The 20,237-nt window shown below is 53.8% G+C and overlaps 2 protein-coding genes across 29 annotated transcripts in view; one reads left to right on the forward strand and one right to left on the reverse strand.

The window, feature by feature from the left end:
- Positions 1 to 20,237, reverse strand: part of LOC125152402 (tigger transposable element-derived protein 1-like) — a 53,517-nt gene that overhangs the window by 31,089 nt on the left and 2,191 nt on the right. For 8 of the 16 annotated variants that reach the window (XR_007147176.1, XR_007147175.1, XR_007147170.1 and 5 more), the window contains exon 1: positions 8,470 to 8,551. Coding sequence is in view for 8 of the 16 variants with exons in the window: in XM_047834258.1 (XP_047690214.1) it covers positions 2,657 to 4,637; positions 6,622 to 6,734 (2,094 nt within the window). In the remaining 8 variants the exon portion in view is untranslated. Of the gene's footprint in view, positions 1 to 1,614; positions 4,638 to 5,078; positions 5,159 to 5,763; positions 6,555 to 6,621; positions 6,821 to 6,858; positions 7,539 to 8,469; positions 8,711 to 8,884; positions 8,967 to 20,237 lie in introns of those variants that run through there. The other 8 variants (XM_047834263.1, XM_047834265.1, XM_047834262.1 and 5 more) reach the window with 8 other exon arrangements.
- On the forward strand, positions 8,625 to 19,168 carry MZF1 (myeloid zinc finger 1). Of its 13 annotated transcripts, none has more exons than XM_047834217.1 (6): positions 8,625 to 8,731; positions 10,445 to 10,881; positions 11,326 to 11,509; positions 12,218 to 12,288; positions 12,409 to 12,529; positions 16,663 to 19,168. In XM_047834217.1, exons 2-6 carry the CDS (start codon positions 10,486 to 10,488, stop codon positions 18,093 to 18,095), a joined length of 2,205 nt encoding a protein of 734 aa, XP_047690173.1. In that variant the 5' UTR covers positions 8,625 to 8,731; positions 10,445 to 10,485; the 3' UTR covers positions 18,096 to 19,168. The 13 variants fall into 13 exon arrangements, with proteins under 13 accessions (XP_047690173.1, XP_047690174.1, XP_047690169.1 ...); XM_047834218.1 differs by having other exon boundaries at positions 8,644 to 8,731; positions 10,420 to 10,881; XM_047834213.1 differs by having other exon boundaries at positions 8,674 to 8,797.

Below are 20,237 nucleotides of genomic sequence, written 5' to 3' on the forward strand. Positions count from 1 at the left end.
AGCACCCCTCCCCATCACTCTCACAGATGAACACACAAGTAGTGGGAGCAAAAAGGAACTCAGGTCTGGACTGAGGAAATCCAGAGACTCCCCAGAGGAAGTGAGAAGTTTTGAGGGTGCAGGTTGGGTGTGAATCTAAAAAGGAAGCACCCGAGGGAAGCCCAGAAAATTGGCTCGTGTAGGATAACAGCGCCAAACAGCTGATGGAACCGCGAAGGGTGGCGAGAGCTGACCTCAGCCCGGAACCACTTCGGGGCCAGGACCCTCACACACAAGACTCTAGGGCCAAGGGGCCCCTGAGCCGCCTCTCCCGGAGGACTAGCTGGGCTCCCAGGGAAACGGGTGGTGCTTCTCTGCACCACCTCCCCTGCTGTCCCCCACCGGCTGCGCACCCTACCTCAGGCCTTTCCGACACTCCTGGCCGGATTGCGCCAGGACTCACCGCCCCAAGCAGCCACACGGACCAGTCCCACCGCGCTTGAACAATGACCAACCACCCTGGGGACAAGAACCGGGAGCTTCCGGGCCCTCTACTGACTGCTTCCGGCGCCTTGTATCCCCCCAACACTCCCCAACTCTACTCGACAACCCACGCAAGCAGGCCAAGAGGTGAGGGACACGGGTGTGTTGCTCCTGCAGGTCTATGGCAACGGCCCGCTGCCGGAGTTGAAAGGCGTAGGAGGCCGCCTCTGTCGGCTAGGTTCTCTAGGAAACGTAGTCCCCAACGCGTCAGAGATCCAACCTGTAGAGTTGCAGACAGTGCATTTCACAGGAGACACGGGGCTTCCCTGTCGCACCACCAGGGCCCCCCGGAAATGTTCAGGGACCTGCTAAAGGTTGCTAGTTGAACGAATCCAGGGCTCTCCACTCATTTGTTGAGGGCCAGGCGCTGTCCCCGGCTCTGAACAAACGAGCCCTGGAGCCAGACGGGCACACGCATGCCTAGTCTCCGCTATGCAATGTCTGCAAGATCTCCAGTGGCTGCTCATGCAACTACATCTTCCACCCACTGGGCTTTGGCCTCAACGACTCCTGCCTGGTCACCTGCCTCCTTCAGCTGCTGCACCGCATTCAGCCTCCGTTGAGGATATTCCTTCCTCCCATTCCTTAGGCCCTTACAAACCACCCTACCACACTGGGCTGTGTCTGTCAAGCCCTTCTGTAACGTGGCATTTTGAAATGATGGGTTTCCTGATTGTCAACGAGGTCCCTGAAGATGAAGACTGAGACACCACTTCCCCAGAAAGCCTACCCTATCATGTCCATGTCCCCAGCTTGGTGGGGTCCCTCCTGAGTGACCTGTCATAGCCTTGTCACATAGAATGTAACAACCTCTGGACTGGCAGCTCCCGAAGTCAGTCTCACTCACCCTGGAATCCACACCTAGCACATTATAAGTGCTCATACATTGTGCAACCAATCCAGTCTGCCACCAGAATCCTAAGAAAAGCTTCCCTTCTCCTTCTCATCCCCCTTACCATTCTCCCCAGGAAAGCAAGCAAGGGACCTCATCTCACCTTTCTTCCAGTAAGGCTGATCCTTCAAGCCACTGGTCCCGACCCATGTGATGAGTTCACAGCAAGCCCAACAATGCAATGTTAGCTGAGACAGAGGTAGCAAGAATCCTTTCTCCCATCTTTATTTCTTGGCACGTGTGTGTGTGCACGCGCGCGTGTGTGCGTGCGCATGTATGCAGACATATGCAGATACCTGTGTTGAAAGGAGTCCAGGAGCCCAGACATCCCTGTCCCACCACCTGTGGCTCATCCAGCTAGAGCACAAGAACACCTTCCCTTGCTGACTGACTGTGGTTTGCTGCCCCAAGCGGTGTTTCGGCAATCAGATGGACACCCCATGATGCCTGTGATTACAGTTTGGGGGAACAGGAAAACAAACTGTAATGAAGGGAGACAACAAGACTGTCAGGAGGTGGGGCAGTGTCCATCAGAATTAGAGCTTTGGGTCTAACATCTGAGAGGCTAGGCTATAACCAATGCACTGGGAGCTAACTCTGAGGTGACCACTGAGCTCTTAGGAGTGGACGGTATTTTCCAAAGAGCACCAGAACTAGGAGACTGTCAGAATCACAAAAAGCTCAGAGGCTGGAGGGAAACCAAGACACCATGCCACAGAAATTCAGAGAAGAAAACATTTCCAAACCAAGCAAGTGATCCCCAGTAGCAACAGTCACAGTGAGCCAAAGTGCTCTGGCACTGAGACGACAGAGGCCGTGGAAGCCAGAAGAGGTAAGGATGGCATGGAAAGTGAGAAAGGACATGCCGAGAGCAGGAAACCTTCATCTAAAGTTGGCTAGGAAGGGTAACAATGGTGCAGGGAGAGGTCAGGTTTGGAAAATGGAAGAGGCTGGTCTCAGTTCTGGCCCCTCACAAGGAAAACCACCCTGGCAGACTGTGCAGGGCAACTACCATACTACAGGGTGTATCTCTGTCATGGGTGAGCACTCCTGGGCCCTGCATCTCATCTGCCAATCAGAAGACACCACCCTTCTGTTCCCCAAGCCTAGAGTCGTGGGTCACTATACAAAGACCACAGAGCATGAGATATGAGAACCATGGGGAAGAAGCAGCAGTATCTGACCTCCAGAAACAAAACACCATTAGACAGAACTCATGTGAGGTCAAGTCCAAGCCCCAAATCATATAGGACAGCCAGAGGTCTGACCTTCAGGACCTGTGCCCTTAGCCACTTGCCCACCCTCTATGGGACCCACTTGGAGCAATGGCAGGCTTCCTGCCGACTCCCTTGCTGCCACCGCCACAGGGCCTCCTGAGGATGCAGCTGCCCGAGACTGTCGCCTCCTTTCCCGGTGTAGCTCCCGGAGGCGAGCAAGGGCACAGTGGACACCCCGGGAGACCCGCAGGCTGCGCTCCCGGTTTGGATCATTCTCTATGAGGACCTGTAAACCAGCAGCAAAGTGAGACAGAGCCTGGGCGAGATGCTCAGGGCTCAGAGCACCCACACCAGCTTCCTCAGTGCCTGCACCCACCACAGCCTCTGTGAAATCTGGCTCTTGTTTTCTAGAGACCAGGCCATTCCCTGTCTCCCAGGGCAGCCCAGAACCACTCATGTCCCCATCCTTTGCATCCTGGGGAATGCTGTGGGGTGGGGGCTCCCCATGGGCCTGCAGCAGACTGGCAACATCAGCCTCAGCTGCATCTCCAAGGCCCACATGCCGAGCTAGTGCCACAATGCTGCGGCGGAGCTGAGGCACAGTGTCAGGCTCAGGGGTGCCAGCAGGGACACACTCAGGCCAGAGCTTCCTCCAGGCGCTGTTCATGGTGGCAGGCTGCAGCTCTGCCCAGGCTTCAGCTATATTGTCCACAGCAGTCACGACAGTATAGCTGCGCCAGAACTCCTGCACAGAGGGTCGGTCTTCACCAGTCGTCTCCTGGACCAGCTGACTGAGCGTGCGGCGCAGGTAATAGGCCTTGAATGTGGCAATGACACCCTGGTTCATGGGCTGGATCAGGGCCGATGTGTTCTTGGGCAGGAACTCAACCCTCACGTGGGCTGAGAGGCCACCGAGGTGAGCAGGGTGGCAGGGTGCACCATCCAGGAGCAATAGGGCACGGTGTGGGAGGCCATGGCTGGCACAGTAGCTCTCTACAGCAGGACAGAAGCAGCCAGTAAACCACTCCTGGAAGATGCTGGGTGTCAGCCAGTCATTGCGGTTGGAGCGCCAGACCACAGGAAGGCTGGCCTTGGAGCAGCCCTTGAGGGCACGTGGATTCTCCGAGGGGTACACTAGCAGAGGCTTCAGTTTAAAGTCACCAGCTGCGTTGCCACCAAGCAGCAGGGTCAAGTGGTCCTTAGAGGCCTTGAGGCCAGGCCCGGCTGCCCCCTCCAGTGCCAGCAACATGCGCTCTGGCAGCCGCTTCCAGAACAGGCCTGTCTCATCCACGTTGAAAACTTGGTGTGGTGAGTAACAGCCCTCCTGCAGAATGGTGCGCAGCACTGGGGGATAGTGGGCAGCAGCCTGGGTGTCAGCCACAGCTGGCTCATCTGTCAAAAGCACATTGTTGCGAGCCTTGAATCGGGCAAACCAGCCGTTACTGGCCCCGAAGGTCTCAGCCTGAGTGCCACTGCCCTGCTCATGCTGCAGCTGCACAAAGAGCCGTCGTGCCTTGTCCTGGATGAGCAGTGTGCTGATGGGCAGGTTCTGCCGCTTTTGCTCCTCAATCCATAGGCTCAGCAAGCGTTCCATATGGCCCATCACCACACCCCGGCAGCGGGTCAGCTGCGTGGCACTGACAGGTGTGGCTGCCTGGGAATTGGCCCGGATCTTGTCCTTGTTGACACGGATTGAGGCGACGGTAGAGGTGGCCAGCCCCAAGGCCCGGGAAATCTGAGTCAACTTCTCACCTTCCTCAAACCTCCGAAGCACCTCTAACTTCATATGCAGGGTGATGGACTTTCGGTCCCGCTTGGCACTGTGGCGGAGGCCAATCCCACCAAGGGGTGCCTTCCCCGACACCTGCAGGCGGGAAGTTGTCTTCATTCCGCCTCCCTGAGCCACGCACCTTGATGAAGCCTCTCCGCACTGCCAGTTTCCACAGTAGCTACCAGTGTGCCCACAAGGGCAGCGTCTTGGCCTCTCCTGCCACACCTGCTTCTGCCTGTAAGACAAGGACACATGGGCATTAATGTGTAAGCATATGGAAGTCCCAACCACCAGCTGGCCTTTCCGTGCTCTGACACAGAGCACCCAGCTCTGCTGACCACTGCCTCAGAGGCATGCCCAGTCCCTTCTTTCCGTACTGCTAAAAACACTGCACACTCACTTCCAAGTATCTTTTGCATCTAAAGGAGCATGTCACTTAGTTTTAGCTTATGAGATCAAGAGATGTCTGCTAGGAGACTCTGCTCTCTTCCCCTAGCAAACCTCTTGCAACAAGATAGTCTAGAAACCCTGGCCCACCTCCCAGACACTAATGAGCGAATGAGGTACCCACTTCCATGCTTCTCACCCTTTTCATGCTTCAAACATCAGTGTGGGTTGCTGAATAATGGTTCCTAAAGACATTCACGTCCTAATCCCTATGAATAAATTACCTTACCTGGAAAAAGGGACATTGTGGGTATAATTAAGTTAATAATCTTGAGATGGGAAGATTATCCTGGGTTATCCGAATGGGCCCTAAATGTAATCAGAGAAGGCAAAAGATTTCACTCAGAAAAAGGCAATGCAACCACTGAAGCATAGAGGATACAGAAGGAACCAGGGGCGCCTGAGTGGCTCAGTCGGTTGAGCATCCAGCTTCAGCTCAGGTCATGATCTCACAGTTTGTGAGTTGGAGCCCCGTGTCAGGCTCTGTGCTGACAGCTCAGAGCCTGGAGCCTGTTTCAGATTCTGTGTCTCCCTCTCTCTCTGCTCCTCCTCCGCTCATGCTCTCTCTCTCAAAAATAAACAAACATTAAACAACAAAAAAAAAGGAACCAGCCCTGCTGATACCTTGATTTTAGCCCACTGAGAAACATTTCAGATTTCTGACCTCCAAGACTCTAAGATAATACATCTGTGTTGTTTTAAACCACTCATTTTTCAGTAATATGTTACAGCAATCATAGGAAACTAACACAGAAGAGAACCAACCTAATTTATGCCACAAACTATGGAGCACCTGAGAACAGAAGAGGATGGTGGTTCTCCACACGGCAGCCACAAAGATCCAATAAGAACTAAGATCCTATCTCCCCTCTGTTCAAGCCCTCCCAGCTCTGAGTAAAAGCCACAATCCTCACCAGATTCTTCAAGTGTCTTAGAGCCTCTTCTTTTATTTTGCTCACTCCTGCCCACATCCTTGGGGCAGACTAAGGGTGCTCCTGACTCAGGGCCTTTGCTCCTGTTTCCTTCAGCCCATGCAGGGCCTGGGCACTTCCCTTATCTGCATAGCTTGTTCCCTCTCCTACAGATCTCTGCTCAAATGTAACCTAATCAAAGAGGCCCTCTCCACCTACATTTTATTATGTATCTGTCACACGCTGCCTTAAGGCAGGAGCTGTGTTGGCTGAGCTCTCCCTTGTGTCCTCAGACCCAAGAATAGTGAATCCAGTAGTCGCTAGCTGATGAAATTATTAAATTAAGTACAGCGGTGGAAGGCATGCTTTTCACCTTGTCCGTTTTGCATTTTGAATCATGTGAAAGTAGCACTGGATCAAAGAGTATACACACACACACATATAGATACATATATATAGATATAGATAGATAGATATATCTATATATATGTGTGTATATATATATGTATATGTGTGTGTGTGTGTGTGTGTGTGTGTGGTGCGTGCGAAATACAAGGGACAAATGACTGGCAGATTTGTTTCCGCCGTGGCTATGGTATCGATACCTTCAAGGATCCATGGACTACACATGGCTTAAAATAAGGTGGCACATGCCACAGGTCCCCCATGCCTGGGAGGCAGGGAAATGTAGGTGGACATGAGAAAGGCTCCTCTTGCTTACTGAACCACTCACGCGCTGCGCCATTGTTCTTTCAACATCCATGCCTTCCTCTGCTCACCCACAATTTTAAATTAATTCACCCACATGCTCATTCATTCATTCCCTCCCTCCCTCCCACCCTCGTGAGAAAGCCTCCAAACCCGCCGCCGGTGGAGGCTCGCTGCCCAATGTCTCGGTGGAGCCAAGGGCTCGTCCCCTTGAGACTACATTTCCCACAAAGCCTCGGGACCGCCGGAATCTTCGATTGGCCCATTCGCGCTTGTCCCGGCCTGCGCGCGCAGCGGCCTCTCTTCCTTCTCGCCGTTTCGGACCGAGAGAAACGGTGCCCAAGCCCCCGCCACCGGAGCCCGGGCCCCCGCGCGGCTGACTGCCCTCACCTCCGGACCGCGACGCGGGCCGGCTGCTTCAGCTGGGCGGCTGGGGCTGTGGCTCTTCCCCATCTCCTGCCTTACAGCGCCTCTTCCCAGGGGCGGCCGAGCTCAGCCTCCATGTTGTCGGCGGAGGCGGAAGATTGCCGGCGACTATCGAGATTGGACTAGTCCGCGCGGGGCCAGCCCCCGACGGCGCTCTAGGCCCTGCGCCCCGCGCTCGCAGGCCAGCCGGGAAATGTAGTTCGACGACGAGGATGCTGCGCGCAGAGCCCAGGCGGGGGCGCCGTTGGCTGTCTCTACCCAAAGCTGACTTGCTTTCTGTTTAATTTCTCTCGAATTCTTCCCGCCGCCTGCTTTCTTTCCATTATCCTCCCTACCTCCTTCCATTCCTAGCTTTGTCACCTCTTTCTCCCAGTTTGTTCCCCATCCTGGAGAATTAATTCCGCTCAGACTGTCAAATCCTTTTTTTTTTTTTTAAGTTAAAAATAAACTCAAGGAGTACATGGAAAACAGTTATTTACCTCATGGAGGGAACTAGCAGGATGACATAGGTGGTTCCGGGAAGATGAGAAAGAACAGAAAGGGCAAAAGAAATAAAGGACACTGAGGGGTGACTGGGTGGCTCAGTCGGTTAAGTGTCTGACTTCAGCTCAGGTCATGATCTTACTTTGTGGGTTCAAGGCCGGCACCTGGCTCTGTGCTGAACGCTTGCTCAGAGCCTGGAGCCTGCTTTGGATTCTGTGTCTCCTGTCTCTGCTCCTCCCCAGCTGGCACTGTCTCACTCTGTCTCTCAAAAATAAACATTAAAAAAGAAAATTATTTAATAGAAAAGAAAGAAATAAGGAACACTGAAATAAAAGCCCAAAGTCGAATTGGTGCCCTACAAGCCAGCAGGCCTGGGTGTCTCAGTGTTGTAAGGTTGATACAACTCTTAACGCCAAGCATTTGCAATCTGGCCTCTGAAGAGTTACTTCTTATAGGGAATCAGATAAGCTGAAGTGGGCTTGGTAGACAATGCTAGGAAACGCAGAGAGGGTCCCCAGTCATCCTTTTTTGTCCTATTGTCAATTTTTGGATAAGTTTCCCTAACAAGTCTCCCTCCAACTGTCTCTACTTGCCGTCTGTCACCCTTCTCTAGGTCTTTGAAAACTCTCAATCCATCTCTAATTTCTGTCCCTTCCTCTTCTCTTGCCTCTGTATGTCTGTATTCCTTATCTGTCTCTTGAATCTCAATATCTGCACTTCTTGTCTTTGTGAATCTATTCTCACTCTCCCACTTTGTCTCACCTTTCATATCCACCCCTTCTTGATCTCCCTCCCTCTTGCTAACTTTACTGACACTCCTGTCTACCTGGCCCTGACTCTCTGATCCTCTGGCTTCTTATCACATTCTCTAGGTCTCTGAAAGGAGAAATACCTCCCCGTTGACTTTCTTTCCTACCGGTGTCTCGGTCTCTGTATCTGTTCAATTACTTTCACGGTCTCTCCTTGAATCTCTCTGCCCCCGAGTGGGCCCTCATAGGCTTTGGGTCTCTCCCTGCCCGGAAGTCTTCGCGTCTGTCTTTCCTTACTGTCTCGCTCGGTTTCTCTGCTCCGGCCCGCTCCCCAAGCCCTTACCCCACGTCCCCCATCGCCTCTCAGACGGCCAGCGGCTCCCCTGGGTTGAGCTGGAGACCTACTAGTCAGCCCATCCGGTTACCATGGAAACGCCCGGGCCCGCCACGTACACAATGGGACGTCGTCTGGCTGCGCGTACGCGCACGGAGGTCTCAGCCAACTACACTTCCCAGAAAACACGCGGCCAAGCCTCTCCGAATCTGCCGTCCGGGCGGGCGATGAAGGAGGTGCCCCTTTCGAGGCAGAAGGTTGCCATGGAGACGTAGGTTGCCGGCGCCCTAGCGAGGACGGTGATTGGTGCAGAACCCTGCTAATCCCAGGAACACCCGTAAAGAATTGAGGAAAACGTGGTGGGGGGCATGCGCGGTTGGGAAGGCGGTGCTGCTGTTCGAAGCCCCCAGAGAAGCTTACGCACGTCGACGGGGCATGGACGCCTGGATCTGAGGCGGGGAGCGCGGAAGAGGCGGCCGGGCGTGTGATCTGATCGTTGCGAATGCTACACCGGGGAACAGGGGAGGAGGGTGGAAAACGAGGCGAGGGTGGGGGAAGAGCCAGGTGGCACTCGGGCTGAATGCGCGGAGCATTCTGGGAGACCTAGTCCGTCCGGGGAGGGGGAAGCCGGCGATTGCGCATGCTTAGGAGCGCGGAGCGGCCCGCTGAGCGTGGAGGTGAGGGCGGGGACCTCTCAAAGAGGAAGGCTTGGGCGGGGACCCGGGCGGCGACCGGGAACTCTTGGATTGCGGCTACCCTGCGGGAGTGCGGAACAGGGACCTAAGCACTCCCTCTCGGTGAGCCCGGTGCTGTCGGCGACGCTCATCTATCACTGAAATGCCACAGCGACAAGCTCTCGGAGCCCCGCCCCCCCTTCCCGGTTGCCCTGGCGGCACTAAACCAACCCTGGGAGTGGGAAGAGGGCGCTCTCCCAAGTGGAAGTTGCCCTCCAAGATTTCTGGTAAATGTAGTGCAGAAACCTTCGCAGGGGCTGGCCGGCTTAAAAATGGTCCAACCTTTTCCCAGGGTTTCGGGTTGACCTGGAACCTTCAGGAATGGAATTTGACTCACGGGATCAGGCGACCCTGGAAATTGATTCTTACTCACGTAATAAACTCAGATTTCTTCACAAAGCCTGCACATTAACACCAGCTGCAAAAGGAGCAGCAATGGCAGGGAGGGGGGAGCGCCCCCACTTACAGGGGATCGGTAAGGATGGGGAAACTGAGGTTCACAAAAACTTGCCAAGGTTATGTAGCAAATAGGCCAGATCAGAATCTCCAACCTTGCTTGCAGGCACCCGGTCCAGTGGTCTTGGGGCCTTTGTGGGCCCCCTGGAGCTCCCCCATCACCTCCTAACCCTGCCTAAATCAGGAAACTGAAGAGATGATGGGGCATTACGTGGTGTGATAATAAGTTCGGCTGGTTCAGAATGGGGCTGAATTGGGAGGGGGGGGGGGATGCTGCCTGGAGGCTTGGCCACACAGTTGACTTTGCCCCGGGGGCGGCGGGGGGGGGGGGGGGGGGAGGGTAGAGGTGGAGGGAGGCTGCTCTGTAGAAACAAGTTGAGAAGGGAATGGTCTGAGAGACTAGATGGGAGTGTGGGTGGTGCAGTGATGGACTGGTGTTGGAGGCTGAATGGGGGGGGGGGGGAGGGTAGTGGATGTTGTAAATGTCATTTACCTGACAGCCACAGGGCAAGGATGAGGTGGTGCACATAGAAGGACAGGATTTAGAGGAAAGGGGGTGCCTTCTATTCCTAAGAAGCACCTTGTGTTTGGAGCAGGGAATACCAGAGACTAGGTCCCAGCTAGAGACCAGAGACTCAGGTGCCTGGCTTGTGACCATCTCTCTGTGCCCGTTTTCTTATCTGCCTTCCACTCGGTGCAGGTCTGAATATGGAACACCACAGCATACAGTAGGTGCTTAGTAAGCATTTGCTGTTTGTCCTTCTCCCAGCAGCCTCATCCTATTCCTCCCCCAGGGGAAGACACTGTCCTTGGAGCCCCCAGCCCAGTCTTTCCAATGAGGCCTGCAGCACTAGGCTCCCCAGGTCACACATCCTTGGAAGATGAGCGACCTGTCATGGTGAAGCTGGAGGACTCAGATGAGGAGGGTGACGCTGCCCTGTGGGATCCGGGCCCAGAGACTGCACGCCAGCGTTTTCGACACTTCCACTATGAAGAGGCAGTGGGTCCCCAAGAGGCCCTGGCCCAGCTCCGGGAGCTATGCCGCCAGTGGCTGCAGCCAGAGGTTCACTCCAAAGAGCAGATGCTGGAGCTCCTGGTCCTAGAGCGGTTCCTGGGTGCACTGCCCCCTGAGATCCAGGCCCGCGTGGAGGGACAGCGACCAGGCAGCCCTGAAGAAGCAGCCGCCCTGGTCGAGGGGCTTCGCCAGGAGCCAGGAGGGCCCCGAAGATGGGTGAGTCTGTGGCCCTGAGCCAGGGTCCAGGCTGGAACAGTATCCAGCTCTGCCCCACCCTGGGGAGTGCCATGCTTAGCCAGACACCTATTCCTTGTGGTTTAGAAGTGGTCACTTGCAGCAGACCTTGTGTGACCATAGACGCGTTTCCAGGGCCAGCCTCATTGGTCTATCCCTACATCACCTGGAGTCAGGGACATGGGAAGGGATGCACAGTGGGGAGAGAGGGAGACCACTGGGCATTCCTGGGTGCCTGCAGCAGGAGAGCAACTGCAGATGGTCCCTTCACTCCTGGCTCAGTCCTGGAGGGAAGTGGGTCCTTGGAGAACAGAGTAGGTCAGGACCCCTGGAGTCCTGTGATGGGGTGGTTGCCCATAAACCTCCCTGCTTGTGCAAAACCCAACTCTCTGCCTGGGCCCTTGATGTTTGGGGGCACCTCCCCAGGTCACAGTCCAAGTACAGGGTCAGGAGGTGCTATCAGAGAAGATGGAACCCTCCAACTTCCAGCCCCTCCATCAAACCAAGCCACGGACTCCAGAACGTGGACCCGGGACACCATCTGAAGCCACACACGAGTCACCGCTGGGCCTTCAGGTGAAAGAGGAACCCATGGTTACAGAGGACCCAGGTGAGGGCACGCAAGGTATGCATGGCCCAAGGCCTGATTGGGTGGACCAGAGGGGCCTGGCCTCAACAGCCTAAAGGTCCCCTGCTAGATGGAACTGTTCATATGCCCTAGTAGCCCCCACAACCTGCCTAGCTAGTGGCCATCACTACTCCTCACACGCCAAGTCTGACTGTTACAACTATGTTTCTCTGCTCTCCCCTAGCATGGAGTAGTAAGCTATTGGGGTTCTGTGTGTGAGGCACGTGGGATTCACTCCCCAAGGGGATCCATTAGGAGATAATAGCAATTCTCTGGAGAGCAGGCAGCAGGCTTGAATATGGGTTGGTGTGACTGAGGGAGGACCCCAGGGTGCTGGAAGGCATACCCCTCCCCATTTTACTCCTTCCAGGCAGATGCCAAAGTTGGCTTCCCACACCATCCATCATTCCTGTGTGGACCCTAGTGCAGTGCTTCTCTCCACCCTCACTGGCCATCCTACCCAGGACTCATGCAGGGGTACAGAGCACAGACCTGAGCTTGTCTCATCCTGCTGTAACTTCTCCTGTGGTCTTCAAGGGGGCTTTGCTTTACGCCACCCCCAGGCTGAGCCCTTAGAGATGCCCAGCCATGTCCAGCTCCAAACTTGGATTCCAGCATTTGGCATACCACTGAGGAGGGCAGTGGGGTGGGGACACCCTTGGGCCACCTGACCCCAACCTTCCTCTACAGAGCTTCTGGATTCTGGGCCTCTAGCCAATCCCCAGGAAGCCACTTCCACTCTCCTGCCTAAAGAGGCCCAGGTGAGCCCCATACAGACCATGCTCCCCACCCTGTCTGGGGAGCCTCAGTGGGTGGGAGTCAGATAGGTCCCTCCCTGGACCTAGCTGGGCACAGACGAACAGTGACCACTATGGTTTCAGGATTGTGAGATAGTGCTGGACCAGGCCTCTCCCCACAGCGAAACTGGGCTTGAGGGGCCTTCATGGAGGGAGCATCCTGGGGCCCTGTGGCAGGAGGAAGCTGGGGGCATCTTTCCTCCAGGTGAGTGAGATGGGACATGATGGGGCAAGGCCCTCTGCATGGTAGCGGCACATCAACCCATCCCACTCCTGGCCCTGCTCAGGTGGCCCTCTCATTCCAGCATCTCCAAGCTTCTCCATTCCGTGGACCATCCCTTGCAGCATGTAACTTTCAGCATCTCCTGTCCTCATAAGTCAAGCCCTCAGCCAACTTCATGTTCCCTCCAGCTACTGCTCCCCACCATAGTAAAACCTCCTTAGAGCAGGGCCTGTATTCCCCACACCCCCGTCCTTTCCCAGCCCTCCCATCCTGGATGGATTCTGGGTTTGCATCCCACTGTCTGGATAGTCAGGGAGGGAGGGTCTGGATCTGGCAAGGATAGTAGGTTAGTAGACAGTGGGCAGGAGGGACCTTGACACGGGTTGAGGACCGGGCAGGACAGAGCAGGAGACTAAAGGCCTTCTGCTGTCCACCTCAGCTTTACCACTCTTGGTCTGCCATCATCCAGTCTCCCTGCGTCTTGTTGTTTCCTGGACCTCTTCTTTTTCTTGGTTTACTCCCTTGTTCTGGGGGACCTTTCTGCGAACTATGGTATGGGAGATAAAAAGTTTTGACATGCTACATCTCTAAAACGCACTGATCTAACATTCTATATTAGACTAGTTTGGCTGCTTGAGGAATTCTTTTTATTTAGTTTCAAAGCTTTTTCATCATCATTGGTGAGCCCTTTCAACTTGAAATCCGTATCACTCAATTGTGGGAAACTACCTCGAATAGTTTCTCTCGTTTTTTTTTTCTCTCCATTGTTTTGTTCCCTTGTTTCTGGTATGCCTGTTACCTGGTTCTTGGTTATATTGCTTCCTCAGTATGGTCTCCTACCCTCAACCCAGCCTTTTGCCAGGATGGGGGAAGAGATCTAGGAATCAAGAGCTACAGCAGTGCCCACTATTTGCTCAGAATTCTGTGCAGACATCCCAGGTCTGTTCCTTGCAGCAGTCCAACCCAGCTGCTGCTGAACAGCCTCCCCATCCTGCTTGGTGGCCCTGCCTCTTCACCTCCATGGCCAGAGCTACCTGCTACCTCCAGCTCCTGAACTTTTCAAGCCTTCTTTGGGGTCAAACAGGGTTTGGGTTTTTTGGGGTTGGTTTTGTTGTTGTTGTTGTTGTTGTTGTTTGTTTTTCCACTTTCTTTACTACTAGTATAATATGCACTTTCTCCAATCTGCTACACAGTTACTATTTGCCCCTTAGCTTTCTGAAATAGAAAATGTTACGGGGTTTGTTTGTTTCCTTTCCTCTCACCTTTGTGGATCTTACGCGTTAAAAAACAAAAAATTTTGTTGTGGTTTTTACTGTTATTTCAGGATAGAACAAAGTTAAAATAGATACCTTTATTACTTGTAAGTCTCCATTTGCTATGTTTTTTGTCAATAAGGATCCTAATTCATCCTTTTTCCATAATGTCCTTGTTTCATGGATGGTGATTCCTCCTTTGAGGATTTAGACATACTTTAGTGTCCTTTCCAGGCTGTTTAGCTAGTTTAGTTTCTTCAAGTGTGAATTCTCCAGCTGGTTGTACTGTTGACAGTCTGCCCTTCATAGCTGTAGGAGCTTCTCATTTGTCCCCGCCCTAAGCATCATGCTAGGTGAAAAGACTCATAACCTTGAAGTGGAAGTATCATCTGGGCCCCAGGACATTCAGTGAAGATACTTCTGGAGCCCAGCCAAAAGCAAGCACCTTTTTCCTGGTCAGGTATGTGGGTGGACTGAGCTAACCCAGCCCATGTCCTCAACCCCCAGCTTCGTGACAGAGCCTGGCTTTAGACCTGGGGACTAAAGTCACAGGGGCTTCAGAGCTCACTGTGCAGGCTCTGGATTCCTAAGCCCCACCAACTGTCCTTTCTTTCCTTTGGAGCTGTCCAAAACATTTTTAAATATTTTCTCAGGTTCTGTTGTCAATTCTGCATGTTGGAGCTGAGAGAGTAGGATCTGGCACATCCCTAATCTGCTGTTTTAGTCTTAAACTGGCTGGCCAGGCTGGGCCTCATACTTTGTTTGACCACCACCTCTAACTTGGACGTGCTTCTCTCTCAGTTCAGAACCCCACAGTCTTTCAGCTTTCTCCATCCACACTGGCACCACCACCTCAGACACTTTGGCGGGTTCCTTCTCTGTATCCACACTCTCTCTGTAGACAACCACAGTTCGCATCTTCAAATAACTGATTCCTTCAGCTACCTTGGTCTCCATTCAGGACTCCTGGCTGCTCCTGTGCAGCCAGTGTATTCATCATAGTATTTTTTTTTTTTTTAACGTTTATTTATTTTTGAGACAGAGAGAGACAGAGCATGAACGGGGGAGGGTCAGAGAGAGAGGGAGACACAGCATCTGAAACAGGCTCCAGGCTCTGAGTGGTCAGCACAGAGCCTGATGCGGGGCTCGAACTCACGGACCGCGAGATCATGACCTGAGCCGAAGACGGACGCTCAACCGACTGAGCCACCCAGGCGCCCCTTCATCGTAGTATTTTAAATAGCTAATATATTCCCATGTTAGAAAATTCAAAAGGCACAAGGGAGTGTACACTGGAATGCCCCTCCCCTGCCTGTGTTATACAGTCTTGTCCCTCAACAGCCAGCAGTACCATCTTCTTGTGTGTTCTTCCAAAAAGATTTTGTGCATAAAAGAGCAAACACAGATTCAGATACATACTTGTTTCTCTTTAAAATACATGTGAATGCCTAATCACCATGTTTCACACCTGACATTTTTCCTGCATCTTCCCACTTCAGCACACAGCAGCAGGTGCCCTCCTCTCTGGACAGCTGCATGAAGCCCCCCTGTGGCTCACTGTGGACACACTTGTTTATCCATCGCAGCTCCTACTTACATTCCTTTGTGTGGATTTCCAGTGGTGAACTGAAAAATCTCATATATAGGTCATTTTGAACAGTGGGGAACACAACTGTTGAAGTGCATAAAGGTGAAATTGCTGATCAGAGTGTGAGAAATTTGCTATTTTAATGTATTTTGCCACACTGGCTTCCCATTTCGCTTACTAGCAAGGCATGCAAACACTTGGGTCCCTCCAGGGAGGGTGTGAGAATGAGAGATGACTGCAACTCTAATATTCAGTGTTCTTCTCAGGAGTGAATTGAGCATATATTATGGGATTTAGTATTAGTTACATTTCCTTTCCTGTTCACCTCCTTTGCCCGTGTTTTGTCAGGTCATTGGTTTTGTTGATTAATTGGAGCTCTTTACTTAGAAGCTTAATTACCCTTTTGCTTCTGGAGAATCTGTCATTCATGTTTTGGCTCTAAGGTTATCAGTGCTGTGCATGAACGATTTCCTTTGACACAGTGTAATTTATGACTTTTCTTTGACAACTTACTGGATTTTCTGTCACCCACTGAAGTCCTTGCTATTCTCTTAGTCTCCTTGCAGCCTTCCTCTTTTTCTAGTCCCTGCTTCTCAGTTGCATTTGCTTACACCTCCTTCCTCACACAGCATCTAATGCTAGAGTGCTCACAGCGTGGCTAGGACCTGCTACTTCTTTCCATAGACACCCACTCTTATTTGATCACACACAGGGCCAGGGCTCTGTGTGCCATGCATATGCCACAGCTGCCATGGTCACACTTCCTGCAGACTGAGCCCCAACTCCTGAACTCCACAGCTGCAATGTAGTCTCTGCCCCTCAGATGTCCCATGCACATCTCAGGCAAGGCACATCGGACCAAAGTCGTGCAGCCTGGCCCACTCCCCTCCAAGTTACCTTCCTGTTGGCTCCACTTCCAACCTCCCTCAGACCCACCCACTTCTGTGTATTTGTGGAAACCATCACCACCTAGTGCAAGGGCCACCTGACCCATTTTTGCCCTAGAGCCCTTCCAGAAAGGCGATTTTTGCAAACTTAAGCCAGGCCTAGAAAGCATGTCCCCAACTTCTGAATCCTCCTCCTCATGCAAGGTTCTGTGCCCTTGTCACCTCCTTTGGGAAACACAGATAGAGTCCTTGCCCCTGCCCTTGTTACCTCTGTCTGCCTCACTGGCTAGTTTCAGGTACCTCTAGTTCACACTCTTTCCCACCGGCCGGAGTGGGTCGGGAACAGTTCTCTTGGCATGCATGACTGGATCCCCTTGTGCAATGCAGGGTTTGCACTCCAGATGGAAAGTGTCTCTGCTGGCCCAGGCACTGTGAGCCCCCACCTCCATATCCCCTGGGACCTCCGCATGGTTGGCCTCACGGACCAACTCCGGTCACCCTCCCGTGAAAGTGGCTTCTCACGTGCGCTCCTGCTCCCCAGTGGCCCAGGAGGTGAGCAGAACCCCACGAATGAGGGTTCCTGCCAGCTTATGAGCCCTATGCTAGGCACAGCCCGCTGGCGTGCTCCCAGGGGCCGGGGCCGGGGTCGGCCCAGCACAGACCCCGGGGCAGGGAGAGGTGGCCACTGTGACGTGTGTGGGAAGGTGTTCAGCCAACGCAGTAACCTACTGAGGCACCAGAAAATACACACGGGAGAGCGGCCATTCGTGTGCAACGAGTGTGGCCGGAGCTTCAGCCGAAGTTCGCACCTTCTGCGCCATCAACTCACACACACTGAGGAGCGGCCATTTGTGTGCAGCGACTGCGGCCAGGGCTTCGTGCGCAGCACCCGCCTGGAGGAACACCGGCGTGTGCACACAGGCGAGCAGCCTTTCCACTGTGCTGAGTGCGGCCAGAGCTTCCGACAGCGCTCCAACCTGTTGCAGCACCAGCGCATCCACGGCGACCCCCCCGGCCCTGGCGCTGCACCCGCTGCACCTCCCGGTGCGCCTGAGCCCCCAGGGCCTTTCCCCTGCAGCGAGTGCCGCGAGAGCTTCGCGCGGCGCGCTGTGCTACTAGAACACCAGGCAGTGCACACAGGTGACAAATCCTTTGGCTGCGTGGAGTGTGGTGAGCGCTTCGGTCGCCGCTCAGTGCTGCTGCAGCACCGGCGAGTACACAGTGGTGAGCGGCCCTTCGCCTGCGCTGAGTGCGGCCAGAGCTTCCGACAACGTTCCAACCTTACACAACACCGTCGTATCCACACCGGCGAGCGGCCTTTCGCCTGCGCCGAGTGTGGCAAGGCGTTCCGCCAGCGGCCCACACTCACACAGCACCTGCGCGTGCACACAGGCGAGAAACCCTTTGCCTGCCCCGAGTGTGGCCAACGCTTCAGCCAGCGTCTGAAGCTCACGCGCCACCAGCGGACGCACACCGGGGAGAAACCCTACCACTGTAGTGAGTGTGGCCTGGGCTTCACGCAGGTTTCCCGGCTCACCGAGCACCAGCGTATCCACACGGGTGAGCGGCCCTTTGCCTGTCCTGATTGCGGCCAGAGCTTCCGGCAGCACGCCAATCTCACACAACACCGGCGCATCCACACAGGCGAGCGGCCCTACGTGTGCCCGGAGTGCGGCAAGGCATTCCGACAGAGGCCCACGCTCACACAGCACCTGCGTACCCACCGGCGTGAGAAGCCCTTTGCCTGCCAGGACTGTGGCCGCCGCTTCCACCAGAGCACTAAGCTTATCCAGCACCAGCGCATCCACAGTGCCGAGTAACCAGCGCTCACGGTACCCTTCCTCTATGTCCCTCTCTTTTGGCCTTTTGTTGGGGGGAAGGAGTGTGTGCGTGTGCACGCACGCCCACGCAGAACACTTACCTCACAGGGTTGTTGTGAGGGCTGTGATCAAGCTTAGGTACAGGCAGTCCACCCAGGACCTGGATCCCCAGTAGGTGCTCAATAAACAATAGACAGAACCTGGGTCTGGTATCCACCCACTCAATGCCTCCCCAGTAGTTGGGCGGGTCCCTCCATCCACCCCACCCATCTACTACTTCTGCAACCACGCAGTCTCTGTGAGAGCCATGGCCCCCTGCAGGGGTGACTCCTAACAGCATCTTGTGGGTGCTGCCTTGTACCATGCCTACTGTACTATTTGTCTGTGATGCCTTCAACCTGAACAACCTTGGGTCAGGTCAACTACCAAGTGAGGACTGGCCCAGTTTTCCCCAGCCAGCCAAGATCATCAGGTGCAACAGAAGTAGCAAACTGGTGTCCAGCAGGCCAGAGCTAGGGATATGTTTGTAAAACTTTAAACCAAGGAAGCCATTTCTTAGGCATAAAAGCTGGAAGGTTTTATCTAGAAATCTAGATTCTTTCATGCATGTTAACTACCAGCAGGTGCTCAGGTTAGGTTCCCTTTAGGATAGAACCCCAGCCAGTCTGGAAATTGAAGTCAACCGGCCCCAGGCCAGTTCCCCAGCCCTCTCGTAATCATTCACATTCCATGGGCCACAGTCTCCACCAACCCTGGCCAGGTGCACAACCCCCAAAGGCTCCCCCACACTGAATGGTCTCTATGAGGAATGTGCTCAGTGGCAAGCCATAGGAAACACAGCCAGCAGCAGCTTACATGAAAATACAGTTGCTGCCATTATGGGTTCAATGTCCTGCAGATTGTGGGTTGGCATCTCTGGAACCCTCTACTTTTCCTCTTGCCCTAGTTATCTGCCCCCTCCATCTGATTGTAGGCCCTTGACCTAGCACCCCTGCCCCCCAAACGGTGGGTATACTGGGCGCCAAAAACAGAATGAAAAGCAGTGCCAAATAAAGAATGTTCATGCATCACGATCTGGCTTGGGACTTAAACCCCACTCTGGGCAGGCGTCATCTTGCTCTTGTTCTGAGGGTTTCAAATCCATGAACCAGGAGATGACCTGAGCCAAACTCAAGAGTCGGACACCTAACCCAATGAGCCATGCAGGCACCCCCAGGAACAACTTCTTGAGGCTCATGTCCAAGTTTCTTCCAGAAATACACCTGGACTTTCCTCTGCTGCTACAAGACTGGAGTCCTGAAATCAGGGAAAGAAGACAAGCCACCTGGGCCAGAGGCTTCCAATAGCCATCCCAGAGAAGGTGTGTTTCCTGCTCCCTTCCCTCTCCTACTCTGCCCCTCTCCCCATCTCCCCCTGGCCCAGCCCCAACCAGGACTAGGGCCACTGTGGAATCTACATCTGGCAGAGTCAACAGGTCCCCATGTACGTACACTCCCATGTGACACAGTTGGGGGTGGGGGGAGTCCCCTGGGCCCTATGCCAACACTCATTGTCCTCTCCAACTATAAAAGGAACTCTAAGGACTCTCATCTGGGATATATGAATCAGAGGGGAGGAGGGCAGTCACTGGTCCCTAGGTGGAGGCTGGGAGTCAGATTAAGGAAGGCACACAAACACTGAGATACCTAGTGCTCTGAGGGTGAGGGGTACTGCCACAACTTCATAAATCCTGTGACATGGATTTTTTTCAAAGCCTGTGTGAATTTTATAATCAGGAACAAAGAGAAAAAGGCTGCTCTCATGTTTTGATCATCTTGGTTTAAGAAGAACATGATGAGAAATCTGCACACATGACTATTTAACAACTTGAAATTCCACACAAGAAAAATTACAACACACACGAAAAGCATGCAGACATCAGGCCAAGGCCCCATGCCCAAAGTCATGAGAAGTCCATAGACCCAACCTGCTGAACCAGTCCTCTAAGAAACAAACATGAAAAGTGATGTGAGAGCCCCAACACCCCCCACCCCACAAAAGGCTATTTCTACAGTTGGCTGGGGTCACCTCTGCAAGCCAGGCTGCGGATTGTGAACCCAACGGCTGCCATACTGTCAGCAGAGCTGAGGGCTTAGACAGGAT

The sequence above is a fragment of the Prionailurus viverrinus genome, chromosome E2, assembly GCF_022837055.1.
Source record: "Prionailurus viverrinus isolate Anna chromosome E2, UM_Priviv_1.0, whole genome shotgun sequence".
NCBI lineage: Eukaryota > Metazoa > Chordata > Mammalia > Carnivora > Felidae > Prionailurus > Prionailurus viverrinus.

Coding starts and splice junctions, on each gene's coding strand:
- MZF1 (XM_047834207.1), top strand. CDS start 9,516: ATGGAATTTGACTCACGGGATCAGGCGACCCTGGAAATTGATTCTTAC. Junction 9,670..10,444: donor CCCCCACTTACAGGGGATCG/GTAAGGATGGGG, acceptor TTCCTCCCCCAG/GGGAAGACACTGTCCTTGGA. Junction 12,530..16,662: donor TGGGGGCATCTTTCCTCCAG/GTGAGTGAGATG, acceptor TGTGCAATGCAG/GGTTTGCACTCCAGATGGAA.